Source organism: Bidens hawaiensis, unplaced genomic scaffold, assembly GCF_021521415.1.
Source record: "Bidens hawaiensis isolate Kalapana, Puna unplaced genomic scaffold, B.hawaiensis_p1.1 tig00028833_1, whole genome shotgun sequence".
Classification (NCBI taxonomy): Eukaryota; Viridiplantae; Streptophyta; class Magnoliopsida; order Asterales; family Asteraceae; genus Bidens; species Bidens hawaiensis.
This window is the reverse complement of record NW_027494743.1, coordinates 180,251-201,312: the sequence shown is the minus strand read 5'-3', so window position 1 is coordinate 201,312 and position 21,062 is coordinate 180,251. Positions and strand designations below refer to the sequence as shown.

General features: G+C 36.3%; 1 protein-coding gene across 1 annotated transcript; it reads right to left on the bottom strand.

The window, feature by feature from the left end:
• Positions 1 to 4,142: 4,142 nt before the first annotated feature.
• On the bottom strand, positions 4,143 to 5,100 carry LOC143577850 (uncharacterized). The gene has a single exon (XM_077061574.1). It carries the CDS (start codon positions 5,003 to 5,005, stop codon positions 4,436 to 4,438), a length of 570 nt encoding a protein of 189 aa, XP_076917689.1. The 5' UTR covers positions 5,006 to 5,100; the 3' UTR covers positions 4,143 to 4,435.
• Between the last annotated feature and the right edge of the window lie 15,962 nt (positions 5,101 to 21,062).

Here is a 21,062-nt window from a genome sequence, read left to right as displayed (position 1 = left end):
GATATAAGACGGCAACAAGGAGTGGTGGTGAGCAGAGCAGCTGAGCCTTTCACTCTTTTAAATAGCCTTTTTAATTCAATAAAATCTTAATCACTAATTTAATTCAATTAAATCTTCTTGTTATTAAAAAAAAAGAGACGCATCAAGGTACAAGAATGAATGTTTTTCAACGCCTCTCCGTGTTGCGACCTGCATCCGCCTCAAATATTGATCAACGCTTCTCCGCTACACTTAGTCTTGATGAAATTAAAGAACTCATTTCATTCAGATTGCAATCTACTATTATAATAAAATAGGGTTTCTTTAACACATGTCATTCACACATCATCCTGCCATTTTATTTTCACTTCCTGTTATGTTGACACCTGGCAGGCCTCTCCATCCAGTATCTTGACGTTAATTTTAGAGGATAGGAGTTGTGCGGTTACTTCTTCCTCATCAGTCTCATGATTCATAACTCCATAATCATTATTACGTCATCTCCATCCTCCCTCTTATTTCTATGTGAATTTAATTTATGGTTTGTTCTCCGCATCATCCCATCCCACAATCAGCTCGTGATTTAGTTGGGAGACTCAATTTCATGAACTTAGATGTTTCTTTCTGTAGCCAGCCATAAAGAACGGTAATTTCAATACTTTTGAAACTGAATTCATAATGGGTGTGTGAAGCGAAACCTAGGTGGATTCGGTAAAGGATTCTCTCGGGTGGCCAACATGTTTTTGTCTCTCCGGCTTTTGATACCTTTGGCTCCTTGGCACCGGAAGCTATCCGTTTCCTAACCATGGTCCAACGGGTTGTGCATAGCAATGTGTCGACTCCAAAGGGCAGGGTATGTCTTTAGCAGGTTAGGGTTTGCAATTCAGAAAGGGGTGGCGGCGCAGCTTGTTGCCCGCCTACCTGCTATGTTGATGTAATATCTATGTTTCTATTAATTAATATAAACTTTATATCTGAATGATTTACCTTTTTAAATTTGGATCTACATTTTTGAATACTTGTGTATATGTTTGTGCTGGATCAATTTTCTGTTGAAAAGCAACTGAGAAATACAAATGTAAATGTATATAAAAGCTTTATTTTGGTGTTACTATGGGTAAAAGACTTCTTCTATGAGTAGTGAATCAAAGAGATCCTATCTTTTCATGTTGGGTACCCCGTCCGTTGTCTTTAAATTTACCTTGGTTTATGCTTACTATTTTAGAAGAGAACTCGAATGGCGAGAACAATTGCAGTTTGTATGTATCATTCTACTCTTATTGCTACGATAATGATGATATGAGAATTGATAGGATTCTCTCGGGTGGCCGATATTGTTCAAAGTCAGTCAACCATCCAAACTGAGATTGTAGAGTTTTAGTTTTCTAATCTTCAATTCTGTTTTTATAGATAGAATATTTGAATACCCATTTTTTATTTATAAACTATAAAGCTACTTTTTTTTTGTTTATTTGCAGGAAAGACGCATAATATAGGGACCGTGGGGTGGTTCACAGGGTAGAAAATGTGCTCTTAAGCATCAAGGTTTTATAAAATAAAAGGTAACAGATCGACATGGAGATGTTGACTCCATTAAGTTCCAAACGTAAGCTCCTTTTTCGGTCCACGGTGATAATCGAATAAACACGGTAATCAGTAATCTTGGAATAATTTTTTTTATGTCATTGCATTTTATAAATGTTATATTTCCCAATTTGTAGATTTGCGTTGACTACAATGATAAGGATTTTTCATGCCACCACTAGCGAGGTGGTGTGTGTTTTGTTTTGGATGACAGTGGCACTTTCTAAGAAGAAAAAGGGAAGAAATGCCTAAACCACCACTTCTTTGTGGAGGCATATATAACTTCTTTTTACCTAATTTATTTTGTGATCATTTTGGAAATTTGTAGAAAGTTCTTTAACCATCTATCTATTTGTTACAGGCTCGAATCCAGTTGTTGAAGTTGTGATCACAGTTTTTCAATGGTTATGTGAAGAGTTGCAGTCCTTAGAGCTGAAATTGTTGTTGCAATGTGAAAAAGAAGGAAATATATGAAGTTGTTTCTAATAGACACTCACACCATCTTACTCATCTTCTGTCCTTGTCTATTTGCACCTTGAAAACTGATATCGTGCACAGGATAACAGGTAACATGAATCTCCCTTTTGTTGATGTCACCATCTTTATTGTAGCCAACAACACGTGTGTCATACTGCTGTGTGCTTTGTGAATTATACCAATAAGTGATGTGAAATCGATATTATTTTCTTGATAGAAATATTTCAGATTTTATTTTATTTGTTATGTTTAAATTAGGAGAAATAAATTAAACAGGTTACCAAAAGTGTACTCAATTGTTTTTCATATTTTGTACTTAATCTTATTTACAAAACTAAAAAAATTGGATATTTGGATGATATGTCTTCACCTCATGGCTCATACTGTTTATGTTTATGCAGGTGACTTCTTGACCTTGACCGGAGAAAGGCTATATGGTGCGGATTGGTTGCCTGTGCTCTTACTACATATTTTTCACCAAATGCAGTTAAATTAGCAAATTGCACCCAGTGAGTTTTAATTTATTTCACTAAAAAAGTCCTTTGTTTACTTTTTTTTTAAACATTTATCATCGCCTATGCTATTGTAACAACTATGGTCTGAGATCTATTGTTATATCCGATGATTTGGAATGGTGTGATCGCTTGGCAAGGTATTACAATTGATTTGTGACTAAGGGTCGCATTAGTGTTTTTTCCGGTCAAATAGGGTTGTTTTTAAAAGCATAAGTTGGTCGTGTAAAAAGGATTGTTTTAAATATTTACTTTGGTTGGGTCAAAACAAGCTTTAACAAAAATTGGAATGTTGAAATTTTAATTTTGATTTGATGTTATTTAATATTTTATTTTAGTCTTTTCTTTTATGAGCATTCTAATATTGATTCATGTATTTTCTTTATACTTTTCTAATTATGTTTTTGTGATGATTTGAAATTTTATATCCATACATATGCACTCAATGTTAGCAACAAGGTATTTTATACACATAATGGTGGTTTTTGGGCAGCAAGTGGAGGTGGCGTTGCCAATGGTGTTGTATCCTATATTATACACTTTGATGCTGAGAATAACAACTTTTGGGTTATGTGACTTAACTGAATGTAGCACATTAGTCAATGGTTGGATTTGGTAATGTTAGAATGTAATGATAGTTTTGTTTGCCATATTGACTGACATTGGTAGTTAGGACATCTCCAATGAAATGGAGAGGTTTGAAACACAAATCATTTCTCTCTCCTACTCACCCACTAACCTCACTCAAACCCTCATTCTCTCCTCTCTTTTTCTTCAAAGACCCTATCCGAAATCCAATGCACCTCCCTCAATCTCTCCTCCTCCTACATTCTCTCTCTCCTCCAAATAGGACATGATATGCTTTAGAGATCTTTCATTGAGAGACTTATATTATTGGATTATCGTATGTGTTCATATAGTATGATATTAACAAATCATATTTTTTTTTATTTCCATCATGAACATTAAAGTTAATAATATTATAAAGAAGTTGCACAGTGTTCTTCTGATGCATATTTAAAAAATTATCTAAATGTTGATTTTAGGCTCAAACTTTGCAATTTTAACTTTTTAAAAGTATTACATTAAACCCCCTAAGATTAAAACGTAAACGCAAGTTATGATAATTTGAGATTTACAAATTTTCAAGCTGTTTTTTTAGCTTGTGAGGTTATCCATATGATTTGATCAACTGTTAGCTACATGAATGATGAATCTCAAATCTTGATAACTTTGTAGTTTCATTTGTTTTTAGATTTCAAATTTCATGGTATATTATGTGACACTATTATGCTTTGTATATTGTATTTGCATCATGAAATTATTGGTTACTACTTTTCAGGTATTGAACAAGTGTTTGAAAGTATATAAAACTTGCATATCTACTAAAGTGAAATTTGATTAAAATATCTATATGTCTACTCAAGTGAAATTGATATGTATCGTAAATGAAATGCTAAATATAATTGATGTTTATGTATTATAAATTATTTTAATTTTATAATATTTAATACTCAGCCCCCCAGTACATGGGTTATAGCCTAGTATACTATATACCTTAATCTCAAACACTAAATCCTATGCTTTAGTTACATACTGTAATATATAAAATACCAAAACACAAACACACACCAACTGGATTACATTACACACACCAGTCACCACCCCTAACCTTTGTCCACCACAATTAAACTTTAATAATAACAAACCTGACCTACTACACCAACACCTATAATACTAATATAAATTAAAAACCAGCCAAACCTTACTTCGAAATTCATATTTCCCCACTGAAAAATAATTAGGGAAATCACAAATTCAAAGCAAGCATTAAAACCCCAAATTATTATTATTATTATTATCATTAATATTACTTGAAACTATTAAAAACTTAAACCCAGTATCCGCCGGAGATCGGAGCTCCGGTCTTCCTTCACGGCGTAACTCTTGGTAAAAAAGCCCGGTAACGGCAGAGACGACGGCGGCGGCGAGTCGACGAAAGCCGAGCCGGCGAAGAAAAAGTCGGCTAAATTCTTATTCATCTGCTTCGGAACCATATCCGGGTCGGGTCCTAACGGGTTGGTTGACGAAAGGGCAAAATCGTCAATTTTCATTTTTTCAACTTTAGGGTTTCTTTTATCCTTTTCAGATCTCTTCTTGGCCGGCGTAACCTTGCGATCAACGGCCTTGGCGTTGGTGTTGTTAGAACCCATCAACGATTCATCCAACGGTTCGCCGCGTTTCAAGATTTTGACCTGGCCCATGACAAGGGGGGTCTTTGCAGGCGGATCTGAGACCATCGCCGACGTGGGTTTGTTCGGGCGTCGCTTCCGGCCGTCGGATCTGGTGGTGGGATTTGATTTAGGTTTAGGGTTTCGTCTGTATTTGACCGGCGTGAGGAATGGATTATTGGTGAGGCAATCTTGAGGATGAAGAACGGCAACGCCACCCATGTATGTATGTATGATTGATTGTAGTTGACGGAGTGGGTCAAATTATTGGGCCGTTGGTTAGGGTTTGGATGAAGAGAGAGAGAGAGAGAGAGAGAGAGAGAGAGAGAGAGAGAGACGTTTTTGTGAATGTGTGATGGAAATCAAGGGGTTGAAAGGATAATATTTATAGGCCAATGGCACTACGCTTCATATGCTTCTCTTTAGGGTTTGGCTTCAGAATTGGTCAATATTCTCACCAATGTTTTCTAATTCTTACTATACAGATGTTAAAGTTTTTTTCTTTTTCTTTTTTTTTAACGATTTTTCTTTTTTTTTAACGATCAACGAAAAGAAAATTTATTAAACAAACAAACCAATGAGATAAAAATGAAAATTGTGTAAAAGATTTATGACACGAAAATACTCCTTTAAAAATAAAAATAAAAAAATTATAACTTAAAATATGAATAAAGAACGAAAAAATTTTAAAACTAAAATGTTTCACCCGTCATTCGCGTTCAAAAAATTGATGAAAAGACACAATGACGAAAATGATCAAAAGACACAATTATAACTAAAAAAAGACAATTAGATCGCAAAATATAACCAAATGTTGAGTAATATAACACAATATAAAGTAAAAAAGACACAATGTCAATGAAATAAGACAAAATCAATTACGAAAATAAACACAAAACATAATGATAAACAAAAAGACACAATGACATTTTTCACTCACCATTTTGTATTTTTTAGAAAGAGAAAGACGGTGGAAACATTTTTGTGTTTTTACTTTTTTTGTTTTTTTATTAAATTTTGAGTAATGATTTTTTTTTTTATTTTTTAAGGGTTTTTTTTTGTATGGCTATAAATTCTTCTCATTTTTGCTTCTCTTTATAGAATAACTTGACCCTCGTTAACATTATTATCTTAACCCTAACTTACATTTTGCATTATATTAAAGGTAATTGCATATTTTTATTTCTCTAACCTTTTAAATTATGTATGTTTCCTTGACTTATAAACTCAATTGCATATTTTTCCTTCCATAAATACAAAAATGAAAAATTTATGGGATTTAATAAAAAATAATTTATATAATGACTATTTTATATTTATTTTCGTATGCTTTCAACCAAAAACCCATATAAAACTAACTCTCCCATTCGGCTAAACAAAACATAACCCCACCCCTGACTTAGCCCCCTCTCCATTCGGCTAAAAGAACATAACCCCACCCCCCGACTTAACCCCCCCCCCCCCTTCGGCTAAAAAAAAACCTAACCCCCTCCCTTGTTGGTGATCAAGAGCAAGACAATAACAAAGTATAATGACTTAAGGGATTCACTTCTTCAATTGACATTAAAAACAAGCGTACATAAAAAGAAATAGATTATGGCTTGATAACGTAAACAAAATAACTAGATGAGATAAATAAGCTGTAACTCGGTCATATAATGACCAATACTACTTATTCAAAATTCAAACTCATAATAAGCTAGATAACAACCTCCTAACTTTAATGAATCCCATGCACGTGCAAGTATTAATTATGATTATGTGAATTACTTCCAACCTCCCATAATTCACATTCTTTCACTCCCAACATGGACCTGAAATACATAAACTTTTCTTTGGGAAGTGCCTTTGTCAGAACATTAGCAACATGCTCATTAGTATCAAAACATTCCAACTTGATTTACATATGTTCAACCATATCTCAAATAAAATGAAATTTTAATTCAATGTGTTTAGACCTGCTGTGAAAAACCAGATGTTTAGATAAACATATTGTAGACTGGCTCACTATAAAAGGTGGTTGCACTTACTTGTTTCCATCCTAGATCATCTAGAACTCTTAACCAAATTCCTTGACAAGTGGCACCGGTGGCTGCAACATACTCGACTTCCGTACTAGATAATGCCATTGTAGGATGCTTCTTAGCATTCCAAGTAACTGCACTACCTCCAATAGTGAATACTTGGGCCGAGACACTTTTCCTATCATCCATGCACCCAACCCAATCACTGTCTGAGTAGACAATGAGCTCAATTATAGTGTGGCCATTTGATCTTCCATACCATAAGTCAAATCTACTTGCGCCTTTCACATACTTCAAGATTCTTTTTACTGCTCCAGTGTGAAGTTTTGATGGTGATTGCATAAACCATGACACATACCTAACAGTCTAACATGAAAAGTTATGACAGGTCTTGTATGTGTAAGATGCATCAAACCTCCTACCGTTCTTCTATATTTTGTAGGATCTACTTTATCTGCTCTATCATCACGCTGCAACTTTTCATTAGGATTCATAGGAATACATTCCTCAGTGCAGTTACTCATACCATATCTCTTGAGAAGGTCTGCAGCATATCTTTCTTGTGACACAAATGCCCCTTGCTCAGTTTCTTTTACTTTCAAACCCAAGATAAAATGGATAACGCTAAACTGGTCATCATGCCTTGTTTAATTCACTAGCCAAGACATTGCTTGAACTAGTATAGATTATATCATCCACATAAATGCATACATAGATAATATCATTTTTACTAGTTTGTTTGGTGTACAATGTAGGCTCATTCTCAGTTCTGTGATAACCATTTTGAGTAAAATAAGAGTCTATCTTAGCATACTAGGCTCTTCGAGCCTGTTTGAGCCCATGTAGAGCTTTGTAAAGTGCATACACGTAGTCTTCTTATCCATTCACCACAAATCCTTCAGGTTGCTGCACAAAGATATCTTCTTCTAGGTTGCCATTTAGAAAGGATGATTTTACATCTAGTTGATACAAGGACCAACCTAGATGAGCCGCAATAGATAAAATTAGTCCAATGGTTTCAAACCTGGCCACGAGTAAATATATCTCTTGAAAATCAATCCCTTCTTTTTGTTAATAGCTCTTGGCCACGAATCTAGCCTTATACTTGATTAATTCTCCTTAAGGGTTCAACTTAGTCTTAAACAACCACTTCACACCAATGAAATTTCTGTTTGTAGGTGGCTTGATAAGTTTCCAGGTGTTTTTATGAGTTATTGCATTTAGTTCTTATTTCATTTCCATATGCCACTCAACCAAATTGCAAGCTTCATCACAATTTTGAGGATTTGTAGTGGATAGGGCAAATTGACTAATGTGGTACATCTTCAAGATTCCTGACTTTCAAAGGTGTAGTACTACAATCTATTGGAGCAATTTGATAACCAACATTAGTGGGAGTGACAAATGAAGGAGAGGGCACATCACCTTGATTGGAGCATTGGCCTTGTTCCGATATAGAGTTATGATCATGGACTGCTTCATCATCTGAGAGTTCACCTCAATCATCTTCCACCAGTTGATAACATTCATTGGTAGTCTTACCCTAGTCCCATTGAGAATCTTGAACGAATTCAACATCTCTCCTTGTACTAATATTTTTGGTAAGGGGATCATATAACTTTAGCCCTTAGTTTGAATAGAGTATCCAATGAAGATACTCTTGATAGACCTATGATCTAGTTTCCTTCTTAGTTGAGAGGGAACTAAACCATAAGCAAAATTGCCAAATACCCTCATGTTGGTTACTAACATCAGAGTGCACAAGTTCCAACTTCTGTGATGCTCTCCAAGTGTTAATGTGAAATGACTGTCTGCAGATCTCTTTACCCATAATGCAGCCTTCACAAAAGTGAAATTCCTTGATGTAGGGCAGACCATGTATCATCCCTTTTTCATGCAGCATCTGCAACCCTTCACAATGCAAGTGACCGAATCTTGCATGCCAAATGAGTGACACTTGGTCACCTTTGGAGGATTTGGTACATGGCTTGGCTTTAGCTACATCAAGTAAGAACACGTTATTTGGCGCTAGCATAATTCTTACTATTTTTGTTTGAGTTTCTTTGTGAACTACGGAGTATGAACCATCATTAAAGTGCAATGCAAAACCCCTTCTCATTAGCTGCCCTACGCTCAACAAGTTGTATTCTAACTTTTGTGCATAGTAAACATCACATAGGATCTTAGAGTTACCATCACTTGTGTTTATTCTAATGTCCCATGTTCCTTCAACTTGTACTTGCTTCTTGTCATCTAGATTAACACTAAGCTTGAAAGATGTAACAAGTTTAGCGAATACTTCTTTTACTCATGTCATGAGATTGGAACAACCAGAGTCAATAAACCAAAGTAGATTATTTGTGTGACTCTGAGTTAGCCATCACCATGAACTCCTGCCTTTCTTTAGCAACTTCCTCATCAATGCATGCGGGAAACAATCTTTTCTCATCATGATCTACTTGAGCTTCTTCTTGATCTACAGCCACATTAACATGTTGGTCTTCACTGAACCAACAAATCTCTTTTTACATGCCCAAACATGTTACAAATGTGGGATTGAGGACCCCTATTTCTTTCTCTCGATCTTCCTCTTCCACTCCCTTTAAACATCCCATGACTTCTACCTCTTGGATCATTGGAACCTCCTTCATTTGGAATTCTTCTTTCATTCTGCAGGGCTTGTTCATCAGTTCTTGCTTTAGGTTTCTCATCATATGCACGACCTATCATTCTCTCCTCTTGTGATTGTAGTGAACCCATTAGTTTCATAGGTGCTGAGACATATCATCGGATACCTTAATGGAGGGAACCACATAATCAAATTTTGAGTTTAGACTTCGCAACACATTTTCAATAGTCTTTTGATCAGTCACAATTTCTCCATAGGCTCATTTTTTTACCCACAATTGCCATCACCTCAGAGAAGTAATCGCCTATCAATTCACCATTCTTCATTTGTAGGTTTTCAAAGTCTCTTCTAAGGCCTTGTAACTTCATACCTTGAACCTGAGAATCCCTTTGGAATTAAATCCTAAGGATATCCCAGGTTTCTTTAGCACTTGATGCAACAACAATATTCTTGAGAAAAATTGATCGTGTACACCTTTTTGCATTAGGGCTATGGCTTTAGCATCTTTTTTCTTTGCTTCTCTATAGGCCTGGACATTGGCTTCCCGTTCAATGATCCCAGATTCAACCAGATCCCAGAGATCCTTTTATCTAAGGATGGTCTTCAAATGGATGTTCCGGTGTTCATAACCCTCACATTTGAAGATTGGATTTGGATATTGTTTGTAGGCTCACTCATATTGATAGAGGTTCACACAACAAATTGAAATAGAGGAAAAGATTACGTTTGCACACGCCTTAGCTCTAATACCACAATGCTGGTGATTAAGAGCAAGAAAACAACAAAGTATAATGAATACAAGGGTATTCACTTCTTCAATTGTAATAAAAAACAAGCATCCATAAAAAGAAATTGATGATGGCTTTATATAGCTGGTGCATGATGGGTGTAGTAGAAAAAAGTGTTAATTTTTCAAAGGTTTGTTCACACAATGTTGAGTTTTAAATTTATAAAAATGATTATTATCTTAACTAAACCACACACAAATAGGCAAGTGTATGTATCGTATATATAGTAAAGTATAGGTAAGAACCAAGTATCGATCCACGGACACACTTATAGAGTTTTACCACTAAATCGATGCATTTAAATATCATTTTTGTTTTGGTTTTGGTTTTTAGTAAATAAGTTCTAGGAAAAATAAAATAAAATACAATATATTTGGGTTTTTATAATTTGAAGGTGGAAAGGAAATCAAAGATAAAAGAGTACCATCTTGGTTAAAACTCCTCTTTACCAGATTTAATAGTTGATTAGTAAACATGTGATTTTAAGCTTGCTATGGTGATAAAATGTGAGAATAACATAGTTAGTCATGTTATTCTATGATAATTAAAAAAAGAGATAACTTTTGACCCCTTTTACCAAAACATCATTTTATGTAAGCAAATAGTTTTTAATAAAAATAAGTTAACTCATTTTAAAGATGAGACAATCCATTACATTATTAAGTGAATTGTCCTTGATACTTTAGTAAAATAACCCTTGTATTATGCCTAAACTACCAATTAAGATTAGTTGAGTCTTAAAGGATTAACCTTGAATTACCAAGTCTTAACCCGCACAACTTTTGAACAATTATAGAACTCATGTAACAACTACTCAAGAGTTGCTTTAAATTGGTTATGTTGCACACTCACTTAACGAGTAATTAACCGATCTTAGTGGATGAACACCAACAATCCATTTCCACAAAACTGTTGATCATTCTTATTCTAAAATGGTCAACCACTATTAATATTCCATTTGGTCCATGTCAATATTAAGATTCATGTTTTTCCCCAACCAAGCCCTTACAAGAATGACGATTTCTTGACTTATCGTCAACGGCACTTTAAAAGTTTCTTAAGTTATTCCCCAAACACTCACAAGAGTGGTAATTCCCCGGCTTATCGTCAAGCTCGGCGTTTGGGGGTTGAATATAAGGATTCTTAATTTATCAACGAAGTCCTCACAAGAATGGCGATTTTTCGACTTATCATCAAGTTTGGGGTCTTGGTGTCTATTTAAGGTTCAATAAGGCTTTGCAAGACTAGCAATTCCTCGGCCTATCATCAAGCTTTGCACTTGGGGTATCTTTTAAGAGTATTTTAACATTCCTCATCAAGTGATAATTGCAACAAAACCATTAGTTATAAAAAACCAATCACATGTTTTACTAGCATTATCAAACTTTAATTATGATTCATTATAAACCAAGATGATACTATTAAAGTTTAGCCACTAATAGTCATAATGGTAGTTATCAAAGTAATAGATACAAGCATGATCAAATTAAAACAATCTAACCAATTTGGATGACTAATCTTTGATGATAATGAATTCTCCCAAAAGCTTAATCTCCTTAATATTCAAGGGTTGAATGAAAGGGGTTGATTCCCTTATTAATGGTGGTGAAAGGAAGTGGTTGGGGAGTATTGAATTCTCCTCCAAGGGTTGTTCGAGTCCATTAAATGAAGGAGAAAATCATTCAATTTATAGGCTGATCAGACCCTCAAGGCATGACCGTGCTAAGCAAGGCACGACCGTGTCGCCATTTTTGTCATGCTGCATTAATTGCTCTTGTCAGATTGTACAACTCAAGGGTAATACAGTCGTGCTAAGCAAGGCACGACCGTGTTGAGTTCCACAACAGTCTAAAGTCTTCCTGTTTTGTCTTTTTCTATTGTTTTGAAGGCATGATCGTGTTTTGCTTCAGAACCTTCTATTTTGTCTTTTCTTATTGCCTTTGATAACATGGGGTGTGTCTTGGTTAACATGGCGCTGTCTTGATTCCTGATTTTTGTTTTTACTTTGTATGCTCTAAGCATTGCCATATCTTGATTCACCATGGGGTGTGTCTTGTTGGTTTTCACTGTTTTTCTCCATTTTTCTTCGTATTTCAGCTTGTTTTATTCCTTAGGACTATAGTTACCTATAGATAGAAATTATAAAAATTAGTGGTTATTTATTCTAATATAGTTTCCTAAATTACGCTTGTTTGGAGATATTTTGGCACTTAAAAGATGTATAACTTCTTATACATCAAATCTCCCCACACTTGAAACTTGTTTGTCCTCAATCAAGCTTTGAACAAACTCTTCGAAACAACATGTCAACCGAAGCTAAACATCCTGAGAAATTTTAGAAAGTCCCGGTAATCCATAAGAGCAAAATGTTTCAGTATATGATTTGTTAAACTATGGTTTGCTTTTATGGTCTTCATCTTATGCAAAACTTCACGTGCTCGCAATGTTCACACACACTCGGCTTTATATCTGGACATACACACAATGTTGTATGTATAAACACTCTTTGCCAAGATACGACTTACAGAAAATATGCTTGTCGAGAGATCAATTCTCCACCCACTTTGTGAAGCACTGCATGCATCAAAAGACATTATATTTCCAAAGCTTTTTGTATGTGGGTGATAGATTTTGTTAGGTATTTTGGCAATGGTATTTGAGAGGGTACGACTAATCGAGCTTCTTTTCAGTATTCTTCTTCTTCTTCTTCTTCTTCGTCTTCTTCTTGTCTTTGTTCCATTCTTCGTCCCAAAGTGTGGTGAATCAACAATATTTTTACAATCCTAATGACTCTTTTGAGGTCAGATCGTCAATTTCGGTTTTTCCAAGATGTGGATCAACTCCTCCTCAATCCTATGTTGAACATAAATTCCAACTCTAATGGATCGTTCGGCTTTGAGCCTAATAGTCCCCACCCTCATTAGTTTGGTATATTCGTATTGAGATTGGGTTTGACTTACTCTACATCTTCCTTTGTGGGACCAATTTCTGCAGCTTAAACACATTTCATATCTTTTTGCTCGACTTTTCATTACGCTTTGGAAATCCCACAAAATGGTGGCATTTGTTCTTCTTGGCGCAAATTTTTCCTCACCTCATTGCTAAAGAGAAAAATTCTCACCCTAAGTTCTGGAGGCACCTAAGTTTTGCGAATTGTAGGCATCAAAGTGAATTGAAATCAAAAGAATGCATTCCAGTTATTTAGGGGTAAAAGACCAATGCTGAATACTACCGGTGAGAGGGTTAATTTGGTAGGGTAGGTTTGGTGATATGTGTAGGGTTTATGTGGGAGTTTTTTTGAATTTTGGAAATATACTTCCTTTCTTGTTATGCAACTGTTGGTGCATTTCTGCATGGCATTACCTGTATAAAGACACACGTGAAGATCAACTGAAAGCAATAAAGACCAAAGCTTAATGAACTACAACAATCGTCAAGGGGGAGTTTGTTAGTACATGAAATGTGATAAGTGTTGAGAGTTGAACCAATGAGTCGTTTAATCTGTGTAATTAGTGTTTGAAACTCATTCGTGAAATTATAATAGAGGATGGAGAACGAAGGATGGAAGCATGATAGAGAATGAGAAGCATGGCTAACAATGAGTATACAAGTTTAATGAATGGGAGCTACAAGTAGTGTATAACGAATGTCAAGTTTAACGAATGAGAAAGTTAGATCATACTACAATATGTAACGAATGGGACGAGTATGAGAAACATGAATAGCGAATGGCTTATGTTAGTATATATAGTATCATTTGTTAAGTTAGTTACAACCGTTGATATTTTACGAGACACCGTATTGTAACGAAAATCTGCCGAATTTTATAACGTGCTTCAAAGAGTTAATACTTACATATTGTGTACATGGTAGGTCGTTTTCGTTCATCGATTAGTACCGAAACAAACACCGTGCGTTTTCAGTTTCGTAGATCAATATCAAGTTCATCGATCCTAATCGGGTAAAACCAAGTGGTATCAGAGCTTTCGGTGCTCGATTCTACATCTAATCGCTGAATTTCATGTGAATTCGCTGCCTCTATCATGTTCGATTTTTATTCCATGTGCTCGTGTTCTTCGGATTGAATTTCGGTTGATTCGGATTAAAATATGTTGATATTTGACATTTAGAACTGTTTAGGATTCATCTACGAGTGATTTAGAGTCCAAATCTGTGTTCAATTTGATCTCTAGTGTGATTTTTGATGTTTTTGGTCATGTAACCGCTATTCCGGTTACTGTAACAACCTTTTCCAGCGAATATCGCTTTTTCGGCAAGTATTATAGTTTGCTTTTGATGTAAGTCAATATTCCGGTGACTTAATTGAGTTCAATTCTGACATTAACTATTCACGCATTTCGGAATATGTTTCCGGCAAGTATAACCATATATTCCGATGATTTCGTTTTTCCAGCGAGATTGATAATTTCTGTGACATTTAGTTTGTATTCCATCAACGTAACAATGTTTTGTGGCTATAACGGATTTTACCGAAGTCTTAACTAATTTTCTCGAAAAATCCGAGTATCTAATTCTGTGACTGTTGAATCCAAGATTAGCACGCATGGCGTTTCCGGACTCATCAAGATCCAAGTCAAACTCCTCTTCTCATGTTGTTGGGGTGTTATCCTTCTTAGGGAGCAGGAAACCTAAGTTCCTGCCTAGATCTTCTTGATATTATAACACAACCAAAATAATAATGTTCCTGCCCAGATATAGATGAAAATATAGTGTGGTGACGTTAGAGGGACAGATGTCTCCGACTCATAGTAAGATCATCACCGCCATCATGATCATCTCCCCGTGTATACAAGTGTGTAAGACACTAGAGAGATGAGAAGGGTTAGAGAGATTAACCCGGTCTGGAGGAAGGGAGCCTCTTCCTTATTATAAGATGGAACTTGGGCTGTAACCCTAATGGGCCAGCCTTTACCTGGGTTATTAATGTCAGGCCCATTCACATTTGTCTTGTTGGACCTGGGCCCAATTCTGAGGATATCACAACAAGTCCCTAGTCTGTTGTTTTAGTTATTTATGACTAGGACGAGAGACTTAATCATTGTATTTTCTTCTTCCTTTTTTCCGTCGGGATCCAATGCTGGTTGATGGGTGTATCCAATGGAGGCGGTGGTTTTCCTTCTTATTATAGTATCATAAAACAGTGATAGTTCATTACATATTTTGAATTTCCTTATTTGGCCTTCCCCGTATAACTAATCGCAACTTTCTAGTTGGAGTACCCCTCGGACATTTGTTTCCTTGATTATGGACTTTTAGGCCTTTAATTATATGTTGGGCCTAAAAGTGGGTTGGTTCTATGGGCTAGTGGGTTAAGATGTTGTCTTATTGGGTCACGTCTTGGGTTGTCTCTTCAAGTCCCCCAGTCTCTTGTGCTAATTATTTATGATTGGGATAAGAGACTTTAAGCCCAAACTTCTGGGCTAATAGGTTAATGTTTTCTTCAAGGGTAGTAATGCTAGATGTACCAAGTCCATTGTATTTGATGTAGCTACATGTTTGGTATTCTAGATAGTAAGATGGTACCTCAATCACGTTGATTGTTTGTTGGTGACTTCAAGGTTTGAAGATTGTTCGGATGTTGAAGTAAGAATGTAGTGATGCTTATCTCTTTGGTCAAATTCTTTTTATTTGACTGGACTCATTTGTGGTGTATTACTTATTATGGAGGAGTTTGTCAAATAGTGTTTATGGCTTTCTAATGGAAAGGGTTATTTTCCTCAAGTATGGAAGTATGGGTAATGAGACCCATTAGAGGAGTTATTTCTCATCCAGTGAGAGATATAATTAACAAGTCTGGTTGAATTGTAAATTCCTCATATATTGGGGTTGTTACCGAGAAATATTTAATAAGGCCTTCATCATACTTGAAGGATTGGCTTCTAGGGTTTCCATTATGGAGAGGAATTTATACTTGACTCTGCCTGGAGGTTTCTAGGCTGAACCCTGAGTTGCATAGCGCCCATGCTAAATTTCAGGAATTGGATAAGTATTGATTAGTTTTGGAGATAATGTGCAGGAAGTTTGCGAGTTATTATGGTGAAATTGAGTGAAGGGATAAAACTTTTTTTTCCCTTCTTTTGTTTCATCATCCTTTCTTCTTTTTCTTCATTTTTTACTAGTATTATGATCTTCTTCTTTTGTTCCATTGGGATTTAGCTATGATAGACGGGAGGTTAATCTGGGTGAATTTTAAGGAAGAATTAGAGGCTACCTTGGCTGAAGTCAGGTAGTTGTAGATGGTGCCACAAGGAGAAAGAGTGTTTGCATATTGAGGTTCCGTTAGTCAAAGACATTTACCTGTTGGTGGTTAATCATTCATGGTTGTTTCAAAGAGTTTCAAATGATTCTTTGATTGTGTAAGGTACAACCAAGAACATTTGTAGTTGGCTATGTTGGCTCGGTGCAGGGAATCATAACTGAGAATCTTTTGCCTATTGCTAACAAGTGGACGAGTGAAGCATATGGCGCTTTTGCTTTGGCTGTTCATTTCTCCTTAAAAACTTTTCGCTTGAACTCTCTTCGGACACAAATATACATTTTTCCAATCTAGGGGAAACTATTTGACGTAAGCCATCCATCTCCAACTAATGCAGTCCAAACTTCCTTGATTCCTTGTTGATCTGTTTTTGAGAATAAACATCCATCAAGGACGGGGAGGCCGGAGGCAGATCTGGTGAAGAATATCTTTATCTGATAAATGATCCATCCTTCTCATACTGATGTTATACTATCACAAGAATGTGTTAATAAAGCTCTTGATATAATATGTATTTGGTCATAGAAGAGTCCCATTGGGGACAAAGATGATCTGAGAAAAAACAAGTAAGCCTAAAGTTCCATTCAGGACGGAGATGACCAGAGATTCCTGTCTTCATATGATAGGCACGACTAGTTCCAAAATCTTATAGATATCCGAGAGTGACCGTTCATAGTGGAGCTATATCATGATAGCCCCCATATTATAATGGTGTTAGCCTTTAGGAAGGGCTTTTTATAGTTTGTGCCTTGAGAAAGGGCTTTTTATTCTTTATTCCTTGAGAAAGGGCTTTTTATACTTTGTGCCTTGAGAAAGGGCTTTTTATACTTTATGCCTTGATAAAGGGCTTTTTATATTGTTTAGTCGACTAGTAGCCCAGCGGCGAGGCCTTCCAAACGCTCATTGCATTGGAGTTATAATTTTCATATGATCAATGCATTGATTGTTGCCTTTAGAAAGGGCTTTTTGCCTTAAGAAAGGGCTTTTTATACTTTATATATTTTTTCTGGGGGGAATAAAAATATTGTGCCTCATGGGGAGGTTTTTTTTCCCTTCTATCAAAAGAAATATATAAATCAACATGTCTCCCCAGAAGGAACTTTCTCTCTTCTGGAAACGTATAAGTAAGCTAGCTCCATAGAAGGAGCTTTTCCCTTCTGGAAAAAATAATTCAACAATTATCTATTTGTTCATATTTATTATTTAAATTATACCGTACGGTTAACCATAGATATAAGGCGTGATTGTCTCTTCTTCCATCCACCTGGGTAATCAATTGATGCCTAGAGACTTAGAGATCATTCATTCGTGCATAAATGCCTTCAAAGATAGATACCCCTCATGGGCTGTTTTTGTCACTCGAGAAGGTCTTTGTTCGCTTCATGATCAGATATATGTCCTTTAACCCGACCATCCAGATAACCATCCGCAAATAAAGAACCTATTTGTTTGTCATGAATTATCATTCCACCGACATGCGGTAAGTAGGGCGGGGTTGGCGCTTGTTATTGTCCAGTGCTAGTGCTGATGAGTAATCAACAATGACTATATGGTGCATGTGCCAGTCCCCCCTGGTTTCTTGTTCCTCTAATCTTGTGTCTCCTTTAAAATTAGAAGAAGGCTCCTCTCATTCTGAAGGGACGTATCCATATATATATATATATATATGTATATAGGTTTATAGAAGGAGAAATCTCTTTGTCATATAATAATTCGTGGAATGTTATTTGAAGAGGTTTTTCCTTTTCATTATGGGGATAGCTTTTCTAATTAGCCATCCCATGGAGGGGGGGGGGGGTTCTTCTTCCCCGACGAAAACTTTTGTAACCTGAGATTTTGCTTTAGGAAAGAGGTTCATTCTTTATAAAAGGGATCCTTTAGACACATCATCCCCTAGAATAAGGTTCTTTTTCAGGGGAAACTCTTGTTTTTAGGATGGGAGCTCCCTCTTTATGGAAGGAACCATTTAAACACATCATCCTCTGGAAGGGACATCTTATTTCTCGGAGAAAACGTTTGTGATATGGGACTTTGCTTTAGGAAATGCATTCCTTCTTTACTGAAGGGGCATTTCAAACATATTATAACTTGGAATGGGCTTCTTCTTTTTCTTTAAATGTGAATGTCTTTGAAAGGATCGTTTTTTCTCTTCCCATGTAGAATGTCTTCAAATACCAAAACTTATGAGAGGGAGTAACTCCCTCCTCGTATGATCTCTTCCATGAGAAAAAATCTTTAACTATAAAAACTTATGAGCATATGGGTGATACACCATACTAGTCCCCCAGTTCAGTTCTACTGCGTGTAGTTAGTGGAATTGAACTTTACCAATTAAGCCATGTGAATGTCTTCTTGTTTCTTGTCTAAGTGTCCTTTAGCCCAACCCTCCGAACAACAGGTTGTGAATAATGAACATTGTTAGATGGCTTAGTGCTACGGGATAGACCTTGTTATGAAGGGTCTTATCATAAAGGGTTTTACTATTAAGGGAGTTTATGGGAAGGGTCTAGTTAAAGCCCAACTAAGTTAAACCCCTGTTTGGAAGGGCCTCGCCCAGACAACTGGGTCTTTATTTGGAAGAGCCTCTAGGAAACTGGGGTTTTATCTTAAAGGGTTTTGTTATTAAAGGAATTTAAGAGAAATGTCTCGTTAGGAAAGGCTTTATCCAGAAAACTGAGGTTTTATGGATGAGGGCCTCATTAGAAGGGGCCTTATCTAGAAAACTAGAGATTTATTGAGAAGGGCCTCATTAGGAGGGGCCTTATCCAGTAAACTGGGGTTTTACTGGGAAGGGTATCACTCAAAAAACTTGAGCTTTATTAGAAAGGGTATCGCCCAGAAAATTTGGGCTTCATTAGGAAGGGTATCGCCCAGAAAACTTGGGTTTCGTTAGGAATGGTATCGCCCATAAAACTTGGGCTTTACAGAGAGTACAATAGCTTAGGGGTAGTGAAGTCACATCACCTTTTGTCCTTTTACTTTTTTCTTAAGGGTGATGTCTTTTCACCTTTTGTCTTGTCACTTTTACTTAAAGGTGAAGTCATTTCACCTTTTGTCCCCTCTTTCTTATTTATATATTTATTTATGAGGGTCATGTTATCTTACAACCTTTCGTCCTTTCATCTTTCTTTAAAGGTGAAGTCTTATCACTTTTATTATTTTCTCTCTCATACTTTTTTTATCATTTATTTATTCCATTAATTTTATATCAACATGTTTGGATAACTACCTACCTCAGGAGAGAATTTATTAGGAAGGATTTCAGGAGAGAGGATCTTGTCCAGATAATTGGGGCTTTGTTTGGAAATACCTCGTCTAGATAACTAAGGTTATATTCGGAAGGACCTTCGGAGAAGAGACCTTACGCAAACCAATATGGCTTATTGGGAAGAACCACAGGAGAATGGGCCTTACCCAGAATACTAGGGGTTATTGGGAAAGATCTCAGGAGAATGGACCTTACCCATGATACTTCTTTATTGGGAAAGACCTCCAGAAGAGGGACCATATTCAGGAAAACTGGGCGTTATTGAAAGTACAATAACTTAAAGTTAGTGTAGTCACATCACTTTTTCTCCATTTTGTTTTTAATGCCCAATGACTAAAAGTTGGTGAAGTCACATCACCTTTTGTCTCTTTTATTTTTTCTTAACTGTGATGTCTTTTTACCTTTTCTCTCCCTTTTCCTCAGGTCACGTTTTATCAACTTTTCTCCCATTTCTTTTTTCGTTCTTTTAATTAATGTGAAAGGGTAGTGTCATATCAATCTTTTTATAAGGTTCAGGACAGAGTTGACTGGGTTTAACCCCCTGTGTTTGGAGAGTCAAACCTCGATAGCCACAACAATGATGTATTTTCTCAATAGTTTATAATGAAGAAAGTACAAGATTCGTAACCTGGACTGAAGTGGTTTAAGATTAGGTTGACCGGGCTCTAACCTGGGTGTATAGGGATCAAAACCGAGCTGAAGGGCCTCGAGCCCAATTTCCTATGATTCGAACTTGTGTAGAAGGGGCTTTACTGCCCTTGCTACGTATCTTCGCGGGAAAATATGGATTTACCATGATTCTGGTAAGAAATGTTTTTTTAGGGACGGAGTGATTCCGAGGAGAATGTGGATTTGCCGTTGTGGATGTAGAATCCGAAGTAGTTTTCTCGGGTCCCACGGATGACGCCAATGTTGAATCCAAGATTAGCACGGATGGCGTTTCCGGACTCATCAAGATCCAAGTCAAACTCCTCTTCTCATGTTGTTGGGGTGTTATCCTTCTTAGGGAGCAGGTAACCTAAGTTCCTGCCCAGATCGTCTTGATATTATAACACAACCAAAATAATAATGTTCCTGCCCATATATAGATAAAAATATAGTGTGGTGACGTTAGAGGGAGAGATGTCTCCGACTCAAAGTAAGATCATCACCGCAATCATGATCATCTCCCTGTGCATACAAGCGTGTAAGACACTGGAGATGAGAAGGGTTAGAGAGATTAACCTGGTCTGGAGGAAGGGAGCCTCTTCCTATTTATAAGATGGAACCTGAGCTGTAACCCTAATGGGCCAG

Bases quoted from the DNA above. Each gene is read 5' to 3' on its own strand.
- LOC143577850 (XM_077061574.1), bottom strand. From the start codon at position 5,005: ATGGGTGGCGTTGCCGTTCTTCATCCTCAAGATTGCCTCACCAATAAT.